Genomic DNA, 24,316 nt, shown 5'->3' with positions numbered 1-24,316 from the left:
ATCAAGTCCAACCTAATACCTAACACCTCCTGACAACTAAACCATGGCTCCAAGTGCCACATCCAAGCCTTTTTTGAACACCTCCAGGGATGGGGACTCCACCACCTCCCTGGGCAGCACATCCCAATGGCCAATTACTCTTTCTGAGAAGAACTTTCTCCTCACCTCAAGCCTAAACCTCCTCTGGTGCAGCTTGAGACTGTGTCCTCTTGTTCTGGTGCTGGTTGCCTGGGAGAAGAGACCAACCCCCACCTGGCTACAACCTCCCTTCAGGTAGTTGTAGACAGCAATAAGGTCTCCCCTGAGCCTCCTCTTCTCCAGGCTAAACACCCCCAGCTCCCTCATTCCACTGGCCAATTACTCTTTCTGTGAAGAACTAAACACCCTGCTGCTTCAGGGACCTGAAGGTTCAGGCAAGTTAAGTTTCCTTTGGGTTTCTCTAGTACCAAGGCAGATACTCACTTGCAAGATGCCTTTTGGTTTTCATTTCTCACTTGCTTAGGTGAAGAGTTCCTTATGCTCTTAATGGTTGTTCTGATTACTTTCATACCAAGGGACTGATGACAGGCTAGGGGAAATCAGGGCTGATAGCAAGAGTTTGGGAAGTCTACTGCAATCCATCTGGAAGCGTAGCCAAGAGGAATTTATGAGAGGAAAACATCTGACCACCCCCAACCTTGTCATTTTCTTCAACTGCTCTCTAGCACCTGTGCTGAATCATGTAGCCTGGCAAGTTAGTACCTCCTAGGGGCCACAGTAAGGGAATGATACCAGTGAATACAAGAGGTGAGAAAGGAATGGATGGCAACTTTGATGGGGATGGAGGGGGGTCAGCATTGTGCAGCGCTGAAGACACGGAGATACACTAATTCAGGTGGAAAAGGTGATGTGCAGAGAGGAGAAATGACCTGCAGAGTCACTGGCTGACACTGTGAGTCCACACATGGCAGGCAAAGGAAATGCCAGGAACTGCTAGGGAGCCCTTGGCTTGCTTTGTATTTGACTGCTGGGCCAGCAGGGAGCCACAAAAGTGATGAAGGGAATGCAACATCTTTCTTACAAGGAGGGACTGAGGGAGCTGAGGGCTCTTCATCTTGGAGGAGACCAATAGGTGACCTCATTCATGTTGATAAGGATGTGCAGGGTGAGTGCCCAGAGGCTGGAGCCAGGCTCTGCTGGGTGATGCCCAATGCCAGCACAAGGGGCAATGGTGGAAATTGAGGCAGAGGAAGTTCCATGGAAACAGGAGGAGAGAATTTTTTCCCTGTGAGGGTGACAGAAGCCTGGAAGAGGCTGCCCAGGGAGGTTGTGGAGTCTCCCTCTCTGGAGATACTCAAACCCTGCCTGGATGTGCTCCTGTGTGACTTGCTCTGGGTGCTCCTGCTCTGGCAGGGGGGTTGGACTGGATGAGCTTTTGAGGTCCCTTCCAGCCCCTAACATTCTGTGATGCTTTGCTTCTGTTGGTCCTCTTGGCAGCTCACTTGTGCCCTGGGATAGGACAGGGGGCAATGGATGGAAACCACAGCACAGGAATTTCCAATTTCCACCTCAAGATGAGGATGAACTTCTTTACTGAGAGGATGACAGAGCACTGGAAGAGGCTGCCCAGAGGGGTTGTGGAGCCTCCTTCTCTGGAGACTTTCCAGCCCCATCTGGATGTGTTCCTGTGTGACCTGTGCTGGGTTGTATGGTCTTGCTCTGGCAGGGGGGTTGGACCCTATGATCTCCAGAGGTCCCTTCCAGCCCCTCACATCCTGTAATCAGCAACAGCTTTTAATACCTACAAAATTCTTGCTCTTATGGAGCAGCATCTTGAAGACCTATATTGTTTTTCTATATATATTTAAAAGTGAATCTTTCATGAGCTCATTATTCCAATACCAGTCTTACTCTTAAAAGTTGCTAAGCAAGCACATACCACAAGAAGCATTTCAGACACTACCAAAATGCTAATAATCAGAACAGAACTCTTTCAGCTGTGGGGGTTTGAGGTTTACTTTGTTCTCTAGCAGAATTTGAGGGGAGGAGAGGATGGAAATTGTCCTACAACCTTGTTTTGCTTTCAAGTAGGGTTTTTTTTTTGGGGGGGGGTGGGGAAATAATAATTCTATTCTCAGTACCACTGAAATTCATCATATTGTGACAGGAAAGCAAAATTGTTTCATTTCAGAGGATCTTCTAACAGCATGAAGCTAACCCCCTGGTCTCCGAGACAGAGGTTTTGCCAGCTGTAGGCTCACACAAGAATCAGCAGAGGAAGAGAAGCCTCTCAGATGGAACTCTCAGGCATGATGTGAAGAATGTGTGTCCCCTACAGATGTTATAGCTATTTATATGATAAATCCCAATCATCACTACAGGAATTTTACAGCCCCCTTTTAAAGCCAATGCTCAAGTCCAAATTAATCTTCCCTTGACAATGTTTGCCTAATATTTCAGGGCTGAACAACGTCGGGAGGGTTACATTTCCAGGGAGTCTACTGGGCACTCTTAAAAGTTGTATTCCAGACTCTGTGCTTGCTTCTGAAAGACCTCTTTGAAGCCTTCAGTGCTTCACAAGCACTTCTAGAGAAGACAAGGACAAGAAGCATTGACAAATGCTTAACAAGGGCACACATCTAGGCTTGCAAGTTGGCTGGCATTAACCTTAGGGTTAAGGTGGAGCACATGACAAGGTTGTAGAACACAGCTCCCTGGAAGAAAACACTCCTTCCAGAAGAAAATTACCTCATTCTCACATGCAACACTTGAACTGTTTGGAGTAACATGAGATCAATCAGAACAAGGCATGTTTGTTCCAGCCTGCAGGATCACTGGCTGTTGCAGGAATCACAGGCTGGGGAACGCAAAACAAAGCGAGGGATAGGAAAACACCTGCAGGTGTCTCCAGGGAACTCAAGGCTGCGTAAATAAGGAGTCATTGCTGTCAAATGGCAGTAGGCTCTTTAAAAGCACCTCAAAAAAATGTGGGTAGATTCAGATTGGATGTTAGGAAGAAGTTCTTCCCCGTGAGGGCAGTGAGAGACTGGCACAGGTTGCCCAGGGAGGTGGTGGAAGCCTCATCCCTGGAGGTTTATAAGGCCAGGCTGGATGTGGCTGTGAGCAACCTGCTCTAGTGTGAGGTGTCCCTGCCCATGGCAGGGGGGATTGGAACTGGATGATCATTGAGGTCCCTTCCAACCCTAATAATTCTATGACTCTATGCAAATCAAAGTTACATCTGCACAGTTCAAAGACCATGCTGCTGCACAGGGCACTGCACCCCTCCCTGTGTCAGAGAAAGACTTTCTTACAAGGATGTCTCTGTCACAGAAACATTCAGCTTGGAAAAGACCCTCAGGATCACCAAGTCCAACCCAGAACCCTCCTCCACAAGGCTCACCCCTAAACCATATCCCCAAGCACCACAGCCAAACCACCCTGAAACACAGCACCTCCCAGGGCAGCACATTCCAATCCCTGACCACTCTTGCCCTGAGAAAAAGCTTTCCTAATGTCCAGTCTAAACCACCCCAGTGGCAGCTTGAGGCCATTCCCTCTTGTCACAGAATCACAGAATTATTGAGGCTGGAAGAGACCTCTGAGATCACCAAGTGCAGCCTATGACCTAACACCACCACACCAAGCAGACCATGGCACTGAGTGCCACACCACACAAAGGGTGTGCCTATGGAGAAGATCCTCAGGAGAGCCTTACCTGCCAGTTCATCCAGCAGAAGCAGAGGTCCCACCACTTTTTTTTTCCCCAGGGAGCTGGAAGAGGCCAAAGCAGAGCAGGGAGAGCACAGACCTCTCCCTCCCCCTGTATTTCCTACTTCTGATGGGAAGAGCAGCAATTTGCTTGAGTTACCACAGTTTTCTTAGCCTTTTTCAGTCAATACAGGGGAAATAGGTCTGCAGCAAACAGGTTTGGGGGTGCTGATGGATGAGACGCTGGACATCAGCAGACTGTGAGCTTGCAGCCCAAAAGGCCAACAGCATCCTGGGCTGCATCAAAAGAGGAGTTACCAACAGATCCAGACAGATGATTCTGCCACTTTGCTCTGCTCTGATGAGACCTCACCTGCAGTACTGCAGCCAGGTCCAGAGCCCTCTATATAGGAAGGACATGGAGCAGGTCCAGAGGAGGGCCACAAAAATGATCAGGGTATTGGAGTACTGCTGCTATGAGGAGAGGCTGAGGGAGCTGGGGTTGCTTAGCCTGGAGAAGAGGAGGCTCAGGGGAGATCTTATTGCTGTCTACAACTACCTGAAGGGAGGTTGTAGCCAGGTGGGGGTTGGTCTCTTCTCCCAGGCAACCAACACCAGAACAAGAGGACACAGCCTCAAGCTGCATCAGGGGAAGTTTAGGCTGGAGGCAAGGAGAAAGTTCTTCCCAACAAGAGAGATTGGCCATGGGAATGTGCTGCCCAGGGAGGTGGTGGAGTCACCCCCCACCACTCCCCTTCATCTTCCCAAAGGGGCTTCTCCTCCCTCTACACCTTCCTCCACCCTGCATAAACAGCTCCTGCTCTCCCACCACCACTCCCCCCTTCATCTTCCCAAAGGGGCTCCTGCTCCATCTACACCTTCCTCCACCCTGCCTAAGCAGCCCCTGCTCCACCACCACCACCACTTTTGCACCCATCCCAGAGCCAGGGGCAAGAGCCTCAACCAGCCAAGGTACCACACAGAGGAGCTCAGCCCCAGCCAGCACCCGTGGATGGTATTGGAGAGGTCATCAATATCCCTACCTGACCGGGGGGCCAGCAGGCCCCCCGGCCTTTGTTGTCACCACCACCATCACCCAGTGTGCACCAGGGGCACTCACCAGAGATGAGAGGAGGATCCTCAGCCCAGATGGGCTCAGCTTAGGGCTGCTGCCCTTCCTGGTGGGGATTATAAAGGGGAGTGGGTGGGGAGGGCCAAGTGGCCACACCTGGGGTGGGAGGAGACCCCCAACAGAGCCCAGGTGCTAAGGGATTTGAGGGGAAAAAGGGGAAAATGGGGCAGGTGAGGGACTTCTATGGTGTCAGGTGGGGGGACTAGGGGGAATGAAAGAAGGGGAGTTAAAATGGGGAAAAAATATAAATGGGTAGATTCAGATTGGATGTTAGGAAGAAGTTCTTCCCCATGAGGGAGGTGAGAGACTGGCACAGGTTGCCCAGGGAGGTGGTGGAAGCCTCATCCCTAGAGGTTTTGAAGGCCAGGCTGGATGTGGCTGTGAGCAACCTGCTGTAGTGTGAGGTGTCCCTGCCCATGGCAGGGGGGTTGGAACTAGATGACTCTTGAGGTGCCTTCCAACTCTAACAATTCTATGCCCTAATAGCAGCCTACAAGTACCTGAGGGGGGCCTACAAGAAGGATGGAGGGAGACTGTTTACAAAGGCTTGCAGTGACAGTGTTCTATCACTAATGACCTGTGAGAAGAGACCAGCACCTGCCTCTCCACAATGTCCTTTCAGGTAGCTGCAGAGAGCCAGGAGGTCTCCCCTCAGCCTCCTCTTTTCCACACTAACCATCCCCAGTTCCTTCAGTTGCTCTTCATCAGATTTCTTCTCCAGGCCCTTCCCAGCTTCCTTGTCCTCCTCTGCCCTGGCTGCAGCAATGCATCCTTTCTCTCCCTGCCTATGTCCTGCTGCTCACTCAGAGCCAGCAGGAGGTCTGATCTTGCTGTCTGGTTTTGGCAAAGGAAATCAAGCTCTTTGCTGAGGATCAAACCCTGTGATGGTTCCTTTGGGTGGTACATGTTGACTTGATCGCAGGATCTCCACAAACAGGAACAAAAGACAAACTTCAAGTGCTTTCACTGTTCCATGATCAAGAAAAGCTTCTTGGTGGAAGAGAGGAGTAATGTCCCTCTAAAGGGAAGGATGGAGCAGTTTTCACAAAGATAAGAGATGTTCTCAGCCTTGGTGTTGCTGGTGATGAAACGTGCTTTGAGGTGGGGGTTGGTCTCCTCTCCTAGGCAACCAGCACCAGAACAAGAGGACACAGTCTCAAGCTGTGCCAGGGGAAGTTTAGACTTGAGGTGAGGAGAAAGTTCTTCCCAGACAGAGAGATTGGCCATTGGAATGTGCTGCCCAAGGAGGTGGTGGAGTCACCATCCCTGGAGGTGTTCAAAAATGGATTGGATGTGGCATTTGAAGCCATGGTTTAGTTGTCAGGAGGTGTTAGGTATTAGGTTGGACTTGATGATCTCTGAGGTCTTTTCCACCCTGGCTGATTCTATGACTCTAAGCTACCCCCCATGTAAACCTGTTTTGTTCAGATCCAAGAAGCAACCTTAGCACAGAGTTCATTCAAGCAGGATTTAAAGCAAATAACCTCAAACTCACAGACTGAAGTCATAATAGAAGCAAGATGACTCAAGTTTACAAGAATTGGCTATATAAATGCTTCCTGGTGTAGATTTCACTCCCATATAGTTCCAAAGATAAACATCTGATGTGAAAGGGGAGGGAAAAAAAAAAGGGGGGCAACATAATACCTCACATTTCAAACCCAAATCATGTTGTAACTGGGATAAAAGGAGAGATGCCATTTCATAAACACTCTGATTAACCTGTGCTGTAAAATTCATATCATTAGAAGCAATTATAATCACCGATTTCAGCCAACTGCCTAGAAGGTAACGCTGGCCCAAGTGCAAAATTGCCCTAATAATATCTTAATAGATCATAATGATGCTTAAACCAGTCTTTTTCATCTTAGAAAGATGTATTTGGAATGAACTTTGCAAGGACTGGACATTTCAGCTGGTTTTAGGACAACAGCTTATGCTTCATTTGCTGCTGTCTCATTTTAAGCAACACCCAAGAGCAGTTCAAGTGAATCAGTAACAGCCTGGTATGAGGAGCTCTGTTCCCTCCTCAGCTGCTGCCATTTGCTGTCCTGTGGTTTTTGTCTTGTTAGATACACATTAACCTGTTGGACTGACCCTCACTTCCCTCCCAGCCCCTACAACACATTAAAATTCTTCAGCAAGACAACTTGAGGGAGGCTGCCTTTTGGTAAGCCTCCTGCAGCAAGCTCCACAGGCTGCTCTGGCATGCGTTGTGTACATGCATCTGTCACGACCATTTGATGACAAATCATCTGTTTCCTGACAGATAGGGCTGCACTGACTTCAAATTCCCATGAAATGTCTTTGTCCCCCCCCCCCCTCCACCAGGAAGGAAAAAAAAACCCCACAACCCAACATTCTCCTTTAAAGCACAGATCCATTCTCAAGCTTCGCTTCTGCCCTCCATTTGCTTCAGCCTGCATTATCATTTATTTGTGCTGTAAGTTTTTTTCCCCCCACCCCCAGATCAATTAAAGCCTGTTGGGAGAGAGACATCTTCCTGATCATCTGCTGGGAAAATGTAAAGAGACAGAGGGACTAATGAAAGGCATGAAAGCCAACGTTTCACAGCCATAATGCTGCCTGCAAGGGGTGAGAAATGAAGCTCCTTTTTTAAAGCCTGACCTACCCCAGTTTGTTTAAAACTGAACTGAACTTGGGGGCTGATAAACTGCTCTTTTGAGATTAACCTGCAGAGTGTACACTCAGCAAAACACTGGGAATCTAAACATACCTGAATTGGAGTCAAACTTTGTTTCTGACCTGCAAAAGAAAACAAAAGAGGATCGTTAAGTGACAGGAACCGCTCCGTGCTGTAAAAAGCCATTTGCCAGACCCATGTGCCCGAGGAAACTCTGCCTTTAACAACACTCTTGTGGCAGTTTCTAGGCTGTGCCCAGGAAAACTTCCACAGACTGAACAGCAAAGTGATAGGATGGAAATGAATGACCATTGGATGTAAAAAAAAAGGAACATAAGGACAAGGTCTAAATAGAATCATAGAATCATGGAATCAATAAGGCTGGAAAAGACCTCAAAGATCATCAAGTCCAAGCTGTCACCCAACACCTCATGGCTAACTAAACCATGGCTCCAAGTGCCACATCCAATCCCTTTTTGAACACCTCCAGTATATAAAATGGAATGGAATGGAATGGAATGGAATGGAATGGAATGGAATGGGATGGAATGGAATGGGATGGGATGGAATGGAATGGAATGGAATGGAATGGAATGGAATGGAATGGGATGGAATGGAATGGAATGGAGTGGAGTGAAGTGGAGTGGAATGGAATGGAATAGAATAGAATGGAATAGAATAGAATAGAATAGGAATTGGAATTAACCAGGTCTCACTGGTCTGAAAAATCTAACATAAAGTCAGTTGTGTAAACTAACTCTTGCTCCTCTTAATTTCTTTGCTCTGGCAGACACTAGCTGGTGGCTTTTGCTTAGCTGCTGCTGCCCTTGAACGGTTTCTTGTTGTGGCTATGTACTAACAAAACACTCTCTGCTTCCCCCCTCTTTCTTTTTCCCTTGTATACGGTGGGGGAAGGGAGTAGGGAGGGGGTAGCTGCTGGTAAGCCCCTGGTTTTGTCCAGGGGGGGTGGTTCTTGTGCTGTTGATGAATTGTAAATGCATGCAAATAGTGTGTATTTGGTACATGTTTGTTGCATTTCATATTTCTAGATAGGAAATATAGCTTCATTTGCTTCCATCTGAGCTAGTCTGGCAATTTTATGTTGGGGGGGAGTGGTGGTGGTGGTAATTTCAATCCACCAGTTGAACCTGTCCAGAGAAGGGCAACAAGGCTGGGGAGAGGCCTTGAGCACAGCCCTGTGAGGAGAGGCTGAGGGAGCTGGGGTTGTTTAGCCTGGAGAAGAGGAGGCTCAGGGGTGACCTCATTGCCCTCTACAACTACCTGAAAGGTGGCTGTAGCCAGGAAGGGGTTGGTCTCTTCTCCCAGGCAACCAGCACCAGAACAAGGGGACACAGTCTCAAGCAGCGCCAGGGGAAGTTTAGGCTTGAGGTGAGGAGAAAGTTCTTCACCGAGCGAGTCGTTCATCATTGGAATGTGCTGCCCAGGGAGGTGGTGGAGTCACCATCCCTGGAAGCATTCAAGAGGAGAGTGGATGTGGCACTTGGTGCCATGGTCTAGTCATGAGGTCTGTGGTGACAGGTTGGACTCAATGATCCTCAAGGTCTCTTCCAACCTTAGTGATACTGTGATACTGTGATACTGTGATCTCCCTCTGTGTGCCACCCTCTAACGCATTCAAGGGCAGTTGAACCCACACAGCAACTACTACCTTTCATGCTTTTGAGGTGTTTGGGGTTGGTTTGGGGGTGTTTGTTTTCCTGTTATTGTTGGTTTTCCAACATGGATTGACAAAGAAGACCCTTCACAAGGCAAACCAGCACAATGAATGCAGCCATTTAAGCCAGGATCAAGTCAGATGCAGTGAATCCCGGGCCCGCCGTCGCTCCGACGAAGCAAATCTTGGTTCCATTTCTTTTCCTGTTTTTTTTTTCCTTGCAATTTGAAAAGTCATTAAGAGGATTTAATTTATTCCTGACTGTTTCCAATCTATATGGGGGGTTTATTTTGCAAGCAGATAGCGTTTCATTAATGTCATGTGAGTTGCAGCCAGCGAGCTGCACTTCATTGTTGCGGCATCCTAGGAGGGGTTTCGCTTTGTGCGTGTCTTCAATTTACTCACCCTGCACACAGGAATAAGTGGTTGGGTTTGCTAGAAAGTGGAAAGCTGGGGTGGGGGGGAGGATGGGAGAGAGTGGGATAAAGGAAGGGAGAGAGAGGGATAAAGGAAGGGAGCCAGACCTAAATTTTAACTTGTTTTTAAAGTCTTTGCAATAAGACAATGATGTGTGCATCATGCACCATTAGCTCCGGTCGTGCACTGCCGGTTTTTCTCCCTCTAACAAGTGGTGTTTTCTTCTGGGGGCTTAGCACTTAGCAAATGAACCCTATAACCTGTATATTTAATAAAAGGAAGGAAAAAATTAGCCCTTGTGGGAACATCATGTTTCAGATATAGGTTAATAATACTTGTAAATGTGGAAGGCTTTGAAGATCTTAATTCAGCTGTGGGAAAACTTAAGTCGGGTAATTACTCTCGAGATGCTGCTGATGTGCTGTCAAGCAGAATTAACCCTCAGCCTAGGCCTATCTACACAATCTGCTATAAGACAGCATTGTCTGTATCGAGCTCTCCAACCAATTAACAGGCATGTCCCAGTCAGATTTATATTGCCCACTAACAATCAGTTGTACACATGGTCATGGCTGTCACAGCAGGACACAAGGGCTGACCAGCAGGAGACCTGTTAAAAGGATGTTATGTTGGCAGCAGTCTGCATTTCCCCAGGAATTCTAAAGAGGAAGTGCAATGCTGGATCTTTTTAACATCCCATCAAGGAGGGGATGTATTTTGGGGGAAGTTAAGCTGTTTTCTTCACAAAAGAAAAACAACACCAAAAAAACCTGAAGCTCAAGAACTAATCTCGGATTTGTTTTCTTCTTTTCTTTTATAATCTGGGGCATGCAGGAATGTGGAGATGTACTGCATAGAATCAAGAGAATCAATAAGGTTGGAAAAGACCTCAGAGATCATCAAGTCCAAACTATTACCTAATACCTAACACCTCCTGACAACCAACCCATGGCTCCAAGTGCCACATCCAAGCCTTTTTTGAACACTCCCAGGGATGGTGACTCCACCACCTCCCTGGGCAGCACATTCCAATGGCAAATTACTCTTTCTCCTCACCTCCAGCCTAAACTTCCCCTGGTGCAGCTTGAGACTGTGTCCTCTTGTTCTGGTGCTGGGTGCCTGGGAGAAGAGACCAACCCCCATCTGGCTACAACCTCCTTTCAGGTACTTGTAGACAGCAAGAAGGTCTCCCCCGAGCCTCCTCTTCTCCAGGCTAAGCAACCCCAGCTCCCTCAGCCTCTCCTCACAGGGCTTGTGCTTGAGCCCTCTCCCCAGCCTCGTTGCCCTTCTCTGGACACGTTCAAGTGTCTCAATGTCCTTCTTAAACTGAGAAGCCCAAAACTGGACACAGTATTTTACATATACTCTCTATATAATCTTCATAGAAAGAGAGATTGGCCATTGGAATGTGCTTCACAGGGAGATGGTGGAGTCTCCATCACTGGAGGTGTTTAGGAAGAGACTGGATGGGGTGCTTGGTGCCATGGTTTAGTTGATTAGATGGTGTTGTTGGCTGGGTTGGACTGGATGATCTCAAAGGTCTTTTCCAACCTGGTTAATCCTATTCTATTCTATAGGCTCACAGGATGTTAGAGTTGGAAAGGACGTCCAAAGACCATTGTGTCCAACCCCCTGCCAGATCAGGACCATAGAATCCAGCACAGGCCACACAGGAACACATCCAGATGGGTTTGGAAAGTCTCCAGAGAAGGAGACTCCACAACCTTCCTGGGCAGCCTGCTCCAATGCTCTGTGACCCTCACAGTGAAGAAGTTCCTCCTCATGTTGAGGTGGAGCCTCCTGTGCTGTAGTTTATATCCATTACCCCTTGTCCTATCACAGGGTGCACCTGAGCAGAGCCTGTCCCCTCCCTCTTGACCCCCAGCCCTCAGATATTGGTCAAAGACAGACCCTGGTTCTCAGCCTGCATAGCCTGGCATAGATATACACACTGCAATTTGCAGCAGGGGCCAAGGTGGCAGCGTGTGCATGGGAAGGAGGGTCACAAGGGTCACCAGGCACTGTAATGAGTACTAAAGCTCCAAACAGTCATAAATTACTGGACAACAAATCAGAAAACTGATAGGGGGTGATAAATGAGTAGAACTTTGTCTGGCAGCAGCAGAATAGCTAGGAAAGGAAACACAACACGGGAGGTAGCCCTAGGAGGATCACCTACCACCATGGCACCTTGGGAAAACAATGCAAAATGTAGGACAGGTTAATGCACTACCCCACTGTGCTTAGAGATCTTAGAAAAGCACTGGGGGGAAAAAAGGAGGAAAAGAATCACAAAATGTTAGAGGTTGGAAGGGACCTCCAGTCCAACTCTCCTGCCAAAGCAGGATCAGCCAGGGTAGTCTGCTCAGGAGTGCATCCAGAGTTTCTCCAGTTTTGGGCTTCCCAGTTCAAGAGAGACAGAGACCTGCTGAAGAGAGTCCAAGGGAGAGCTACAAGGATGATTAAGGGACTTGAGCATCTCCCCTGTGAAGAGAGACTGAGAGCCCTGGGGCTGTTGAGTCTGGAGAAAAGAAGGCTGAGAGGGGAACTGATCAATGCCTATCAATATCTGAGAGGTGGGTGTCAAGTGGAGGGGGCCAAGCTCTTTTGGGTGGTGCACAGGAATAATCCAAGGAACAATGGAGACAAACTTGAACAGAGAAGGTTTCAGCTCAACATGAGGAGAAACTTCTTTCCAGTGAGGGTGGAGGAGCCCTGGAGCAGGCTGCCCAGAGAGGTTGTGGAGTCTCCTTCTCTGGAGCCTTTCCAACCCCACCTGGGTGCATTCCTGTGTGGACTACCCTGGGTGATCCTGCTTTGGCAGGGGACCTGATGATCTCTGGAGGTCCTTTCCAACCTCTAATGCATTGTGGTACTGTGGTAAGTACAGCTGAAAATCAGTAGTTCCAAGCAGGGTGACTGATGAACAGTCAATACCAAGCAGTGTGGATTTCATACAGGGGAAATACATGTTAGACTTAAAAGTTTACAAAGAATCCATTGAGGTTTTTACAGGGAAACTATCAATGAAATTCTTAGTAAAGTCCCTGGAGGTTACCTATAAATATCTCTGGGATTATGAAAACCTTTGCATTTATCTCCTCTTCTTTCTGAGTCCCTTCAACAAGGATTTGCAAGTCAGCTGTACTCAGCAGTCAGTAAATCCACACAGTTTCACAGGCTTATCTCAATGAGACATTGAAAGGTTTTAAATGCTGTATTTTAAGTCTGCTTTTCTTTCCCTTTTTGGAAATCTAATTGCATTTATCCTAGGAAATCTGCAGCAGTGTTTGCCTTGTGGGAAGGAAGCTTGTGGAAATGTTCTGTGCCTAGCAAGGATCCCTCATAGTCCTGTACTTAACCCCATGCAGTGCTACAGACTGGGGGGGTGAGTGGCTGGAGAGCAGCCTGGCAGAGAAAGACCTGGCAGTGCTGGGGGACAACAGCTGAACAGGAGCCAGCAGTGTGCCCAGGGGCACAGAAGGCCAATGGCATCTTGGCTTGGATCAGGAATAGTGAGGCCAGCAGGGCTAGGATGGAATCCTGCCCTGTGCTGGGCACTGGGGAGGCCTCACCTGGAGCACTGTGTGCAGCTCTGGGCCCTCCCTGCGAGAGAGATCTTGAGGTGCTGCAGCAGGTCCAGAGGAGAGCAACCAGCCTGGGGAAGGGACTGGAGGGAAAGTGATGAGGAGAGGCTGAGGGAGCTGGGGGTGCTCAGCCTGGGGAAGAGGAGACTCAGGGGGGACCTTATCACTCTGCACAACTACTTAAAAGGAAGTTGTGTTGAGGTGGGGGTCAGGCTCTTGTGCCAGGCAACTTGTGACAAGAGGAGAGGGCATGGCCTGAAGCTGTGCCAGGGGAGGGTTAGGTTGGATGTTAGGAAGAACTTCCTCACAGAAAGGCTGATTAGGCACTGGGATGGGCTGCCCAGGGAGGTGGTGGAGTTGCCATCACTGGAGATCTTTAAGAAAAGATTGGATGTGGCACCTGGTGGCAGGGTTTAGCTCATGTGGTGGTGTTAGGTCATAGGCTGGACTTGATGATCTCAGAGGTCTTTTCCAGCCTCAATAATTCTGTGATTCTGTGAAGAACATAAGCAAAAGTAAATCTTAGGTTTGCTGTTGCGTTGCTTGTAGCTGGCAGCCTCATCTCACTTGCTCCTTGCACAGCCAGCGACCTTAAACTGCAGTAATTCAGACAGTGCCCTATTACACCTTTGGGCAGCAGCCAGCTCAGTAAAACAGAGCTGATCTAGTGAAAAAACCAAGCCCATGTGGCTTGTGGATCAAGGAGAAAGAGGAGATGAAGTGCTTTTTGTTCTCCAGATTTGCTCTTGCGCTCCTAATCTGTGGCATAAAAATATTTCCAGGCCTCACTGCTTGTATGAGGGCAGTGAGATGCACATTCAGCACCAGCCAAGAAGCTGCCAGTTAGAGGATATTAAAAACTCCCCAGGATTCAATCAGGAGCAGGAATCACTTTGCTGTAATGACTGCAGCACTTCTAAGCCACCCTCGCCAAGCGTCCAGGGACAGAAACCTTTCCCTCAGAGTCTCCTCTGGACACATTCAATACCTGTCTGGATGCATGTCTGTGTGGACTACCCTCAGTGATCCTGCTTTGGCAGGGGGGTTGGACTTGATGATCTCTGGAGGTCCCTTCCAGCCTCTAATGTAACACTGTAAGAGGCACTCAGCATCTCCCCCAAAAGGGGAGATTTGTACCGGGTTTGTCCCAAGGGACTCCTGAGGACCAGGAGGACAAAGATTTGTTCCAAACCACCTCAGAAACTGGCAGTTGTCAGGTCAAGCTCCAGCAATGGCCTCATGCTACAGCTGTGCTAAACTGTACACAGCTTAGCACACTTTGAGCATTCAGGTAGGGTTGGAGTGGATCCTGCATTCAGCATCATCAAGCCCAATCTGTCACCCAAGACCTCATGACTACTAAGCCATGGCACTAAGTGTCATGTCCAATCCCCCCCTCCCCTGTGAGGAGAGGCTGAGGCAGCTGGGGTTGCTTAGCCTGGAGAAGAGGAGGCTCAGGGGAGACCTTATTGCTCTCCACAACTACCAGCTGGGCGTTGGTCTCTTCTCCCAGGCAACCAGCACCAGAACAAGAGGACACAGTCTCAAGCTGCACCAGGGGAGGTTTAGGCTGGATGTTAGGAAGAAGTTCTTCATAGAAAGAGAGATTGGCCATTGGAATGTGCTGTCCAGGGAGGTGGTGGAGTCACCATCACTGGAGGTGTTTAGGAAGAGACTGGATGGGGTGCTTGGTGCCATGGTTTAGTTGATGAGATGGTGTTGGGTGATAGGTTGGACTTGATTATCTCAAAGGTCTCTTCCAACCTGGTTAATTCTATTCTATTCTATTCTATTCTATTCTATTCTATTCTATTCTATTCTATTCTATTCTATTCTATTCTATTCCATTCCATTCCATTCCATTCCATTCCATTCCATTCCACTCCACTCCATTCCATAGTCCATTCCATTCCATTCCATAGTCCATTCCATTCCCCAAGTATGCTTTGCTTTCCTCATGGTTTGCTTTTGGATGTCTGAGAGATTTGGAGAAGATCTGACACAGTTCAACAAATATTAGGGTGTCAGGTAGGACTAGAAATAGGTAGATTGAGATTGGATGTTAGGAAGAAGTTGTTCCCCATGAGGGTGGTGAGAGACTGGCACAGGTTGCCCAGGGAGGTGGTGGAAGCCTCATCCCTGGAGGTTTTGAAGGCCAGGCTGGATGTGGCTGTGAGCAACCTGCTGTAGTGTGAGGTGTCCCTGCCCATGGCAGGGGGGTTGGAACTGGCTGATCCTTGAGGTCCCTTCCAAGCCTGACAATTCTGTGATTCTATGAAAAAATCAAATGAAAACCATGGCATAAATAAGGGTGGTGCTGTTTCTCCTCTTGTATGTTCATTACCAAGAATTCCATCCAGGAAGCAATAAAGGCAGCAGTGGGTGATTTATGAGGACTTGGCAACTCATTCCATGGCCCTAAAAATTGGAAACTGACACAACAATAATATTTCTTCTTTCTTTCTTTAAAGGAAATCATTCTCCCAGGCTTCCCAGCTCCCATCTATCCCACATCTTTCTCACACAGTCCTGCATATGGTAAAGGACACAACTGAAGTTTAATAAATATGGAACAGCTCCTCTGCTATGGCAATAGCAGGACTCATGGATTTCATTCAGGCCCATTCTGACTTCCTGTCCTGGTTTGAGTTAGAACAGAACTAATTCTGCTCATTGATTTGGCTCTTCAGTTAAGCCTCTCCTAATTAGCTGCAACTTTCTGAAGTGAACAGGATATTTTTGCAGAGTGTGTCTGCTTCTAGGAGTGACAGAGACTTGCTGTTTATAGTTGCTACTCAGGATCAAAGACTCTTGCTTATACTTAGTCCTGTGGAATGCAAAGTCACCAGTAAATACTGTGTACCACCCTGGGATACTGCAGAGGAAGAAGCCACACCTGAAGGGAGGAATGTGCAGGACAGGTGACCCTAAAGTGACCAAAACCTGGCATCCTGGCTAGCATTAGGAACACTGTGGCCAGCAGGAGCAGGGAGGTCATTCTGCCCTGGACTCAGCACTGGTTAGGCCACACCTTGAGTCCTGTGTCCAGTTCTGGGCCCCTTAGTTTAAGAAAGATGTTGAGATGCTGGAAGGTGTCCAGAGCAGGGCAATGAGGCTGGGGAGGGGTCTGGAGCACAGCCCTGTGAGGAGAGGCTGAAGGAGCTGAGGACATTTAAGCTGGAGAAGAGGAGGGTCAGGAGAGACCTTATTGCTGTCTAAAACTACATGAAGGGAGGTTGTAGCCTGGTGGCAGGTAGGCTCTTCTCCCAGGCAACCAGCACCAGAACAAGCTGTGCAGGGAGAAATTTAGGCTGGATCTTAGAAAGAAGTTCTTCACAGAGGGATTGGCCATTGGAATGTGCTGCCCAGGGAGGTGGTGGAGTCGACATCCCTGGAGGTGTTTAAGTAAAGCCTGGATGAGGCACTTAGTGCCATGGCCTGGTTGATGAGATAGGGTTGGGTGATCAGTTGGACCTGATGATCTTGGAGGTGTCTTCCAACCTGGCTGATTCTGTGATTTTCTACATATATTTACATATATTTCACTTGATGGGTGTCATTTTCATTAAAGCTATTTTAGTTCTCTTTTCCAGTCCATGAGTCTCTCCTCCTTATTCCCTTTCTCTTCCCCTTTGGGGAGGGAGAGGGATTAAACAAGAGCACCTGTCATTTCTCCAGCGGCCAGCCCAGCTCTAAACCCTCACACCTCCCCTTGCCATGACAGTGGACAGAATGGTGTTTTTCCATAATGTATGGAAAAATGACTGGAAAAAGTTAAGTAGGTGCAACTTTGCAAATAGACTTTGCTGTTAGAAAATGCTGAGGATTCCAGTGGTGTGAGAGGCTCTCTGTGAACTAACAAAGAAACACACAACCTCGCCACAGAGGCTGCCCAGCCATGGAACACATGGCCCACAAAACAAATTAGTATGAGCAGGTCCTGAGCTGGAACACCTCTCCCATGAGGACAGGCTGAGAGAGTTGGGGCTGTTCAGTCTGGAGAAGAGGAGGCTCTGAGGAGACCTCATTGTGGCCTTCTGGTATCTGCAGGGGGCTACAAGAAAGCTGGGGAGAGACTTTTGAGGGTGTCAGGAAGTGATAGGACTGGGGGGGATGGAGTGAAACTCGAAGTGGGTAGATTGAGGTTGGATGTTAGGAAGAAGTTCTTCCCCATGAGGGTGGTGAGACACTGGCAAAGGTTGCCCAGGGAGGTGGTGGAAGCCTCATCCCTGAAGGTTTTTAATGCCAGGCTGGATGTGGCTCTAGGCAACCTGATCTAGTGTGGTGTCCCTGCCTATGGCAGGGGGGTTGGAACTAGATGATCCTTGAGGTTCCCTTCGAACCTTGACCATTGTGTGATCTGTAAGCATGAGGGGTTTTCTCTGGTTGATTTGGTTTCTATCAGATCTGTGTGTTGCACTAGGACATACTCCAGCCACACCAGGTGAGGTCCAGTGAAATAAACCACCCTAAAGAATGATGAGGGGAGCAAAGAAAAGGTGAGGGGAGCAGGACTGCTTGTTTTAGCAGAAGACTGCAGATAGCTTGGAATAAATGTAACCCAAAACCACACAAGGGCAGGCTTGCAGGAAAGAAGGGCCTGGAGGTTAGTTTATTGTCTCTCTTATTTATTGCTTTCTTTTAGGCAGCTGTCCTGGGATGTAGGAGACTGTCTGGCGTGAAAGTTCAGAGATGGAGTAATTAGATTCAACAGCATGATTATGGATTTTATGTGTGAGGCACCTTTGATTGGGGGAAAAAACCCACCCTTAAAGCATGGCCTCCATAAAGCTTGGGAGGTTTCTCATAACACCAGTACCAGTAGGTAGATGAAGAGATGTTAAATTCCTAATTGTTGCTTTTATCTTTCCTGTGATAGAGACAGAGCTCTGCTTTAGAGACGTAGCAAAACCCAGGGTCTTTCATCTGCAGGGTACAATTCATGTGTTCCCTGACCTCCTGTGTCACATGGTAATGAAACAACATAAATCAGACATGTTAAAAGTTGAAGATTGTTAATATTACTGCTGAAGCTCCAGCCTCTTGCCCGGTTAAACTGACAGGTCCCCAGCCCAAGCATACAAATTACAACAACACAAAGGGGAAAAGGGGGGAAAAAAACCATAATGGACACCCAATGAGAAACAAATGGAAGCACCAAGTTTCAGATGGCCATCTGGAAAAGAGGAGAACAGGGAAGAAAAGGCAAGAAAGGGAAGAAAAGGGAAGGCAAGGCGAGGCAAGGGAACGCAAGACAAGGTGAGGTGAGGCAAAAGGCAAAGGCAAAGGCAAGGCAAGGAAAGACAAGGAAAGGCAAGGCAAGGCAAGGAAAGGAAAGGCAAGGAAAGGCAAGGAAAGGAAAGGCAAGGAAAGGAAAAGAGAGAAGGGAAAAGAGAAGGAAAAGGAAAAGAGAGAAGGAAAACAAAGGAAAAGGAAAAGAGAGGAGGAAAAGAGAGGAGGAAAAGAGAGGAGGAAAAGAGAGGAGGAAAAGAGAGGAGGAAAAGAGAGGAGGAAAAGAGAGGAGGAAAAGAGAGGAGGAAAAGAGAGGAGGAAAAGAGAGGAGGAAAAGAGAGGAGGAAAAGAGAGGAGGAAAAGAGAGGAGGAAAAGAGAGGAGGAAAAGAGAGGAGGAAAAGAGAGGAGGAAAAGAGAGGAGGAAAAGAGAGGAGGAAAAGAGAGGAGGAAAAGAGAGGAGGAAAAGAGAGGAGGAAAAGAAAAAAAAGGGGAAAAAAGGAAAAAAAAAAGAAAATAAAAGAAATATAAGAAAAAAGAAAATAAAATCATTGAGTAAACACCATATGTTTTGTATTCTCCTGTGTTTCCTTCTCACTTTTTCAGCTGTCTGGACTGAAGCAGTCACCAAGATATAGAAACCTACTTTCCCTAGTTGAGTAGGACCTAATTTACTGGTATTTTGGAGCCGGTAACCAAAAGAAGATGGACCCCTACTGGTCTCTCCATTTGTTCCCACCCTTGCCAGCCACTTCAGAACAGCTGGCTGAATCTGATGTAGACCAGAGGCAGCAAGAGCTCCCAAAGCAACACAAAGACTTTGAGGAGATCTCACAGAATCACAGAATTGTCAGGGTTGGAAGGGACCTCAAAGATCATCCAGCTGCAACCCCCCCTGCTATGGGCAGGGACACCTCACACTACAGCAGGTTGCTCACAGCCACATCCAGCCTGGCCTTAAAAACCTCCAGGGAGGAGGCTTCCACCACCTCCCTGGGCAACCTTTGCCAGTGTCTCACCACCCTCATGGTCAAGAACTTCTTCCTGACATCCAATCTGAATCTACCCATTTCTAGTTTGGATCCATTCCCCCCAGTCCTATCACTCCCTGACACCCTACAAAGTCCCTCCCCAGCTTTCTTGTAGCCCCTTTCAGATACTGGAAGGCCACAATGAGGTCTCCTTGGAGCCTTCTCTTCTCCAGACTCAACAGCCCCAACTCCCTCAGTCTGTCCTCACAGCAGAGCAGCTCCAGCCCTCTGCTCATCCTCATGGCCCTTCTCTGGACATATTCCAGCACCTCCAGTTCTTTCTTGTAATTGGGGCTCCAGAACTGGCCACAGTACTCCAGGTGGGGTCTCACCAGAGTGGAGCAGAGGGGGAGACTCACCTCCTTTGACCTGCTGGCCACACTTCTCTTGATGCAGCCCAGGATTGGCTTCTGGGCAAGTGCACACTGGTGGCTCACGTTAGGCTTCTCATTCACCAGGTACCCCCAACTCCTTTTCTTGAGGGCTGCTCTCAAGCCAGTCCCTGCCAAGCCTATATTGATTTGGCTAAGGCCAGTCCAGCTTTGGAACACAATCAGCAAGGTGTTGGGGTTTTTTTTCAGGTGCCCATTGGTCTGGGGTTTATTAAAAATAAAACCCAACTTCCCTCTTTCCCTCTCCCTCCTCCCATAAAATCCATGGGAAGTCTCAAAGAGAATCTGAAAGCAGGGACATTTCCATGCAGCTTATTTCACACAGAGAAATCCAACTCATTAAGCCCCAAAAGTCAAGACTATGCCAAAGCCTACTGTGCACTTGAGGTAATCACAGGTAAGTCTCAGACTGCCTATTTTTTTCTCCCACATTAAATTAATTGTGAAAGCAACTGGAAACTAGGTCACAGTCACATATATGAACTTCACATTCATTTATGTGTGCTAGCTACTGCTGTCCAACTCTCACCCCACAAAAAAAGCCCTCTTACTCTTTCTCCAGCAGACAATACCTGAAGGTAGAAGGTGAAGTCCTGGCTCCACTGAATTCATTTGCCAAACTTGAACTGGCTTCAACTCAGACAGGATTTTCCTCATAAAGATTGAGCTACAGTAAGCCAGGCAGTGTCTAAGTGGCAGAGTAGAAAACCAGGTGATGGAGACTTTAGATCCCCACTTTGTAGCCCCAAGCCAAGAACCACAAGTAACACATGACAGGAGAATATTGCCTTGGCTGAGCCTGTAATGATCAGTTTTCCAGCCCAACAGATTCAAGTCATTAGTGAAGTTTCTGCAGGTAATCCTCCTAACAGAGGAATCAAACAGAACAGAGATTAAGCACTTCTTTCCACTTTTACAGACAGCCTCTGGAGAACAACTATCACTGCCACATCTCATGATCCTGGAGCTACATCAATTTTATTCTTCTCTGTAACCTATTCCTGGCTCAATGTTCTCTATTGTTAGAGCTCTCCTGCCCATCTTGCTTCGTGCTGCTGTATGGGAGAGGCCCTGAGTCAGTATGAACTGAGTGAAAAAAACAAGCAAAAACCCCCAGAATTAACTAAACCAGAACACAGAATTAACCAGGTTGGAAAAGAGCTTTGAGATCATCCAGTCCAACCTATCACCCAACACTATCTAAGCAACTAAACCATGGCAACAAGTGCCTCATCCAGTCTCTTTAATCACATCCAGTGATGGGGACTCCACCACCTCCCTGGGCAGCACATTCCAGTGGCCAATCTCTCTTTCTGGGAAGAATTTCTTCCTAACATCCAGCCTAAGCCTCCCCTGGCACAGCTTGAGACTGTGTCCTCTTGTTCTGGTGCTGGTTGCCTGGGAGAAGAGACCAACCCCCACCTGGCTACAACCTCCCTTCAGGGAGTTGTAGACAGCAACGAGGTCTGCCCTGAGCCTCCTCTTCTCCAGGCTAAGCAACCCCAGCTCCCTCAGCCTCTCCTCACAGGGCTGTGCTCCAAACACCTCTCCAGCTTTGTTGCCCTTCTCTGGACACATCCAAGCAACTCAACATCTTTCTTAACAATGTGAACACAAGTCAGAAATAAGAAAACACCCACACTGCAACACTGCAGAATTCAATGGGCACTGCTTCCAGCACAGAATTTAGGGCCACAATTCTTAGGGTGTTTCTAGAGAGCATTTTTCATGCAGGACACCCAAAGTGGGTTTGTTTTTGTTTACTATTTCCTTAATCATTGCTTCAGTTCCCAAAGCAGCTCTCCATGTGTGCTAACTGAGGTGGATGAAAGTTCAAGAAGCAATGCAGTTTGCCTGGATTTTGTTTTCTTAACTGCTTTAAGTCCAAAAAGACAAAACCCAAACCCCAAACAAATCCCACAAAGCAACTACATTTTTTTACCCCTCCATTATTAGCATGGGTGCAGCAGCATCATCCAGGATGCAGACCTATAAAGCTACCTTTGAGGCTAAGAGCCACAACTCAGTGTCTATAAAGCTACCTGTAGGACTAAGAGGCAAAACTCAGGATCTCTAAAGCTGCCTGTAGGACTAAAAGGCAAAACTCAGGATCTCTAAAGCTGCCTGTAGGACTAAGAGGTAAAACTCAGGATCTCTAAAGCTACCTGTAGGGCTAAGAGGAAAAACTCAGCATCTGTAAAGCTACCTGTAGGGCTAAGAGGCAAAACTCAGTATCTATAAAGCTGCCTTTGAGGCTAAGAGGCACAACTCAGTATCTATAAAGCTACCTGTAGGGCTAAGAGGCAAAACTCAGTAGCTATAAAGCTACCTGTAGGGCTAAGAGGCACAACTCAGTATCTATAAAGCTACCTGTAGGGCTAAGAGGCAAAACTCAGTAGCTATAAAGCTACCTATAGGGCTAAGAGGCACAACTCAGTATCTATAAAGCTACCTGTAGGGTTAAGAGGCAAAATTCAGTAGCTATAAAGCTACCTATAGGGCTAAGAGGCACAACTCAGTATCTATAAAGCTGCCTGTAGGGCTAAGAGGCACAACTCAGGATCTGTAAAGCTATCTATAGGACTAAGAGGAAAAACTCAGTATCTATAAAGCTACCTGTAGGGCTAAGAGGCAAAACTCAGTATCTATAAAGCTACCTGTAGGGCTAAGAGGCAAAACTCAGTATCTGTAAAGCTACCTGTAGGACTAAGAGGCAAAACTCAGTATCTATAAAGCTACCTGTAGGGCTAAGAGGGAAATCTCAGTATCTATAAAGCTACCTGTAAGGCTAAGAGGCAAAACTCAGTATCTATAAAGCTACCTGTAGGGCTAAGAGGGAAAACTCACTATCTATAAAGCTACCTGTAAGGCTAAGAGGCAAAACTCAGCATGTACCAGCACAGTGAAGGCCCATGCTATAATTACTTGGCAGAGGTGAATAGGGAAAAGTAAAATTAAGCCATAAAACAGATACTTTTTTTTTCCTGTCAAAATACCTCTTTTACCTGGATGTTATCATCTTCTTTGTCTTTTTTACTTTAATCTTTAAGACTAACTTTACTACAGCATTATTATTTACATTGCTTCTCTTGTATCCCTTGTCAGCTTGAATGACTTCAGTGACCTGTGGCTCTGAGCCCCCTGGTCTAGCGTGAGGCTGGTGAGAGGCCTTGAGCACAGCCCTGCAAGGAGAGGCTGAGGGAGCTGGGGTTGTTTAGCCTGGAGAAGAGGAGGCTCAGGGAAGACCTCATTGCTCTCTACAACTCCCTGAAGGAAGGTTGTAGCCAGGAGGGGGTTGGTCTCCCAGGCAACCAGCACCAGAACAAGAGGACACAGTCTCAAGTGCTCCAGGGGAAGTTTCGGCTCGAGGTGCAGAGAAAGTTCTTCCCAGAGAGAGTTGTTAGCCATTGGAATGTGTTGCCCAGGGAGGTGGTGGAGTCACCATCCCTGGAGGTGTTCAAGAGGGGATTGGATGTGGCACTTGGTGCCATGGTTTAGTCATGAGGTCTGTGGTGACAGGTTGGACTTGGTGATCATTGAGGTCTCTTCCAACCTTGGTGATTCTGTGTCCCTGGGGTCGGAACGAGATGGTCCCTGAGGCCAATTCTGTGATTCCATGATCTTCACACAATTTCTGTTAAGCACAGAAAGCTTACACAGGAACACAGCACATAAACTCAAGAGACAGAAATCTCCACAACTCTATTGAGCATACTCACTTGAATAAAGGAGTCCCACAAACAACACATTTGTATGTTCCTTGAGCTTTGTGATGGGTGTACTCCCCCTCAAAGGCACTGGGAAAACAACAACACTGCATTTTAAAAAGAAATAAAGGGGTTTTGAGGTTGCTTGCTTACTTATTTTTCAGTATTACATTAGCCAGGACTAATGTTGCAGAAGGAAACTCCCGATTGAAAAGCTGGCAGTTGCTTTTTCTTTAAGGCAGCAAACAAAGCAGGCACAGGGAAAGGTGAATGTCCTCATTAAGCGTGCCTCAAGCGTTAGGCATCATGCAAGAGGCAGCAGATCGTCCCACAAGGGAGCAAACAGACTCTGACAATACAAAAGCCAGGGGGGGTTGTAAACACAGGGTGTTGGAGATGTAGCTATAAAGCTACCTCTAGGGCCATGAGCCAAAACTCAGGATCTATACAGCTGCCTGTAGAGCTGAGATGCAAAATTCAGTATCTATAAAGCTACCTGTAGGGATAAGAGGCAAAACTCAGCAGCTATAAAGCTGCCTGTAGAGCTAAGATGCAAAATTCAGTATCTATAAAGCTACCTCTAGGGCTAGGAGCCAAAACTCACTATCTATAAAGCTGCTTGCAGGGCTAAGAGGCAAAACTCGGTATCTATAAAGCTGCCTGCAGGTCTAAAAGGCAAAAGTCAGCATCTATAAAGCTGCCTGTAAGGAAAAGAGGTAAAACTCAGTGTCTATAAAGCTACCTGTAGGGCTAAGAGGTAAAACTCAGTATCTCTAAAGCTACCTGTAGGGCTAAGAGGCAAAACTCAGCA

At 47.6% G+C, this 24,316-nt stretch overlaps 1 protein-coding gene across 1 annotated transcript in view; it reads right to left on the bottom strand.

Annotated features, from left to right (window-relative positions):
* The window catches only part of MSRB3 (methionine sulfoxide reductase B3), a 103,635-nt gene that overhangs the window by 33,943 nt on the left and 45,376 nt on the right, over positions 1-24,316 (bottom strand). Inside the window, exons 4-5 of the mRNA XM_054178856.1 lie at positions 23,518-23,595; positions 7,560-7,588 (exon numbers count right to left, since the gene is read on the bottom strand). Coding sequence (XP_054034831.1) covers positions 7,560-7,588; positions 23,518-23,595 — 107 coding nt within the window. The remainder of the gene's footprint in view (positions 1-7,559; positions 7,589-23,517; positions 23,596-24,316) is intronic.

Source organism: Dryobates pubescens, chromosome Z, assembly GCF_014839835.1.
Source record: "Dryobates pubescens isolate bDryPub1 chromosome Z, bDryPub1.pri, whole genome shotgun sequence".
NCBI lineage: Eukaryota > Metazoa > Chordata > Aves > Piciformes > Picidae > Dryobates > Dryobates pubescens.
The sequence above is the reverse complement of the archived record's forward strand: the minus strand, read 5'-3'. Positions and strand labels throughout refer to the sequence as shown.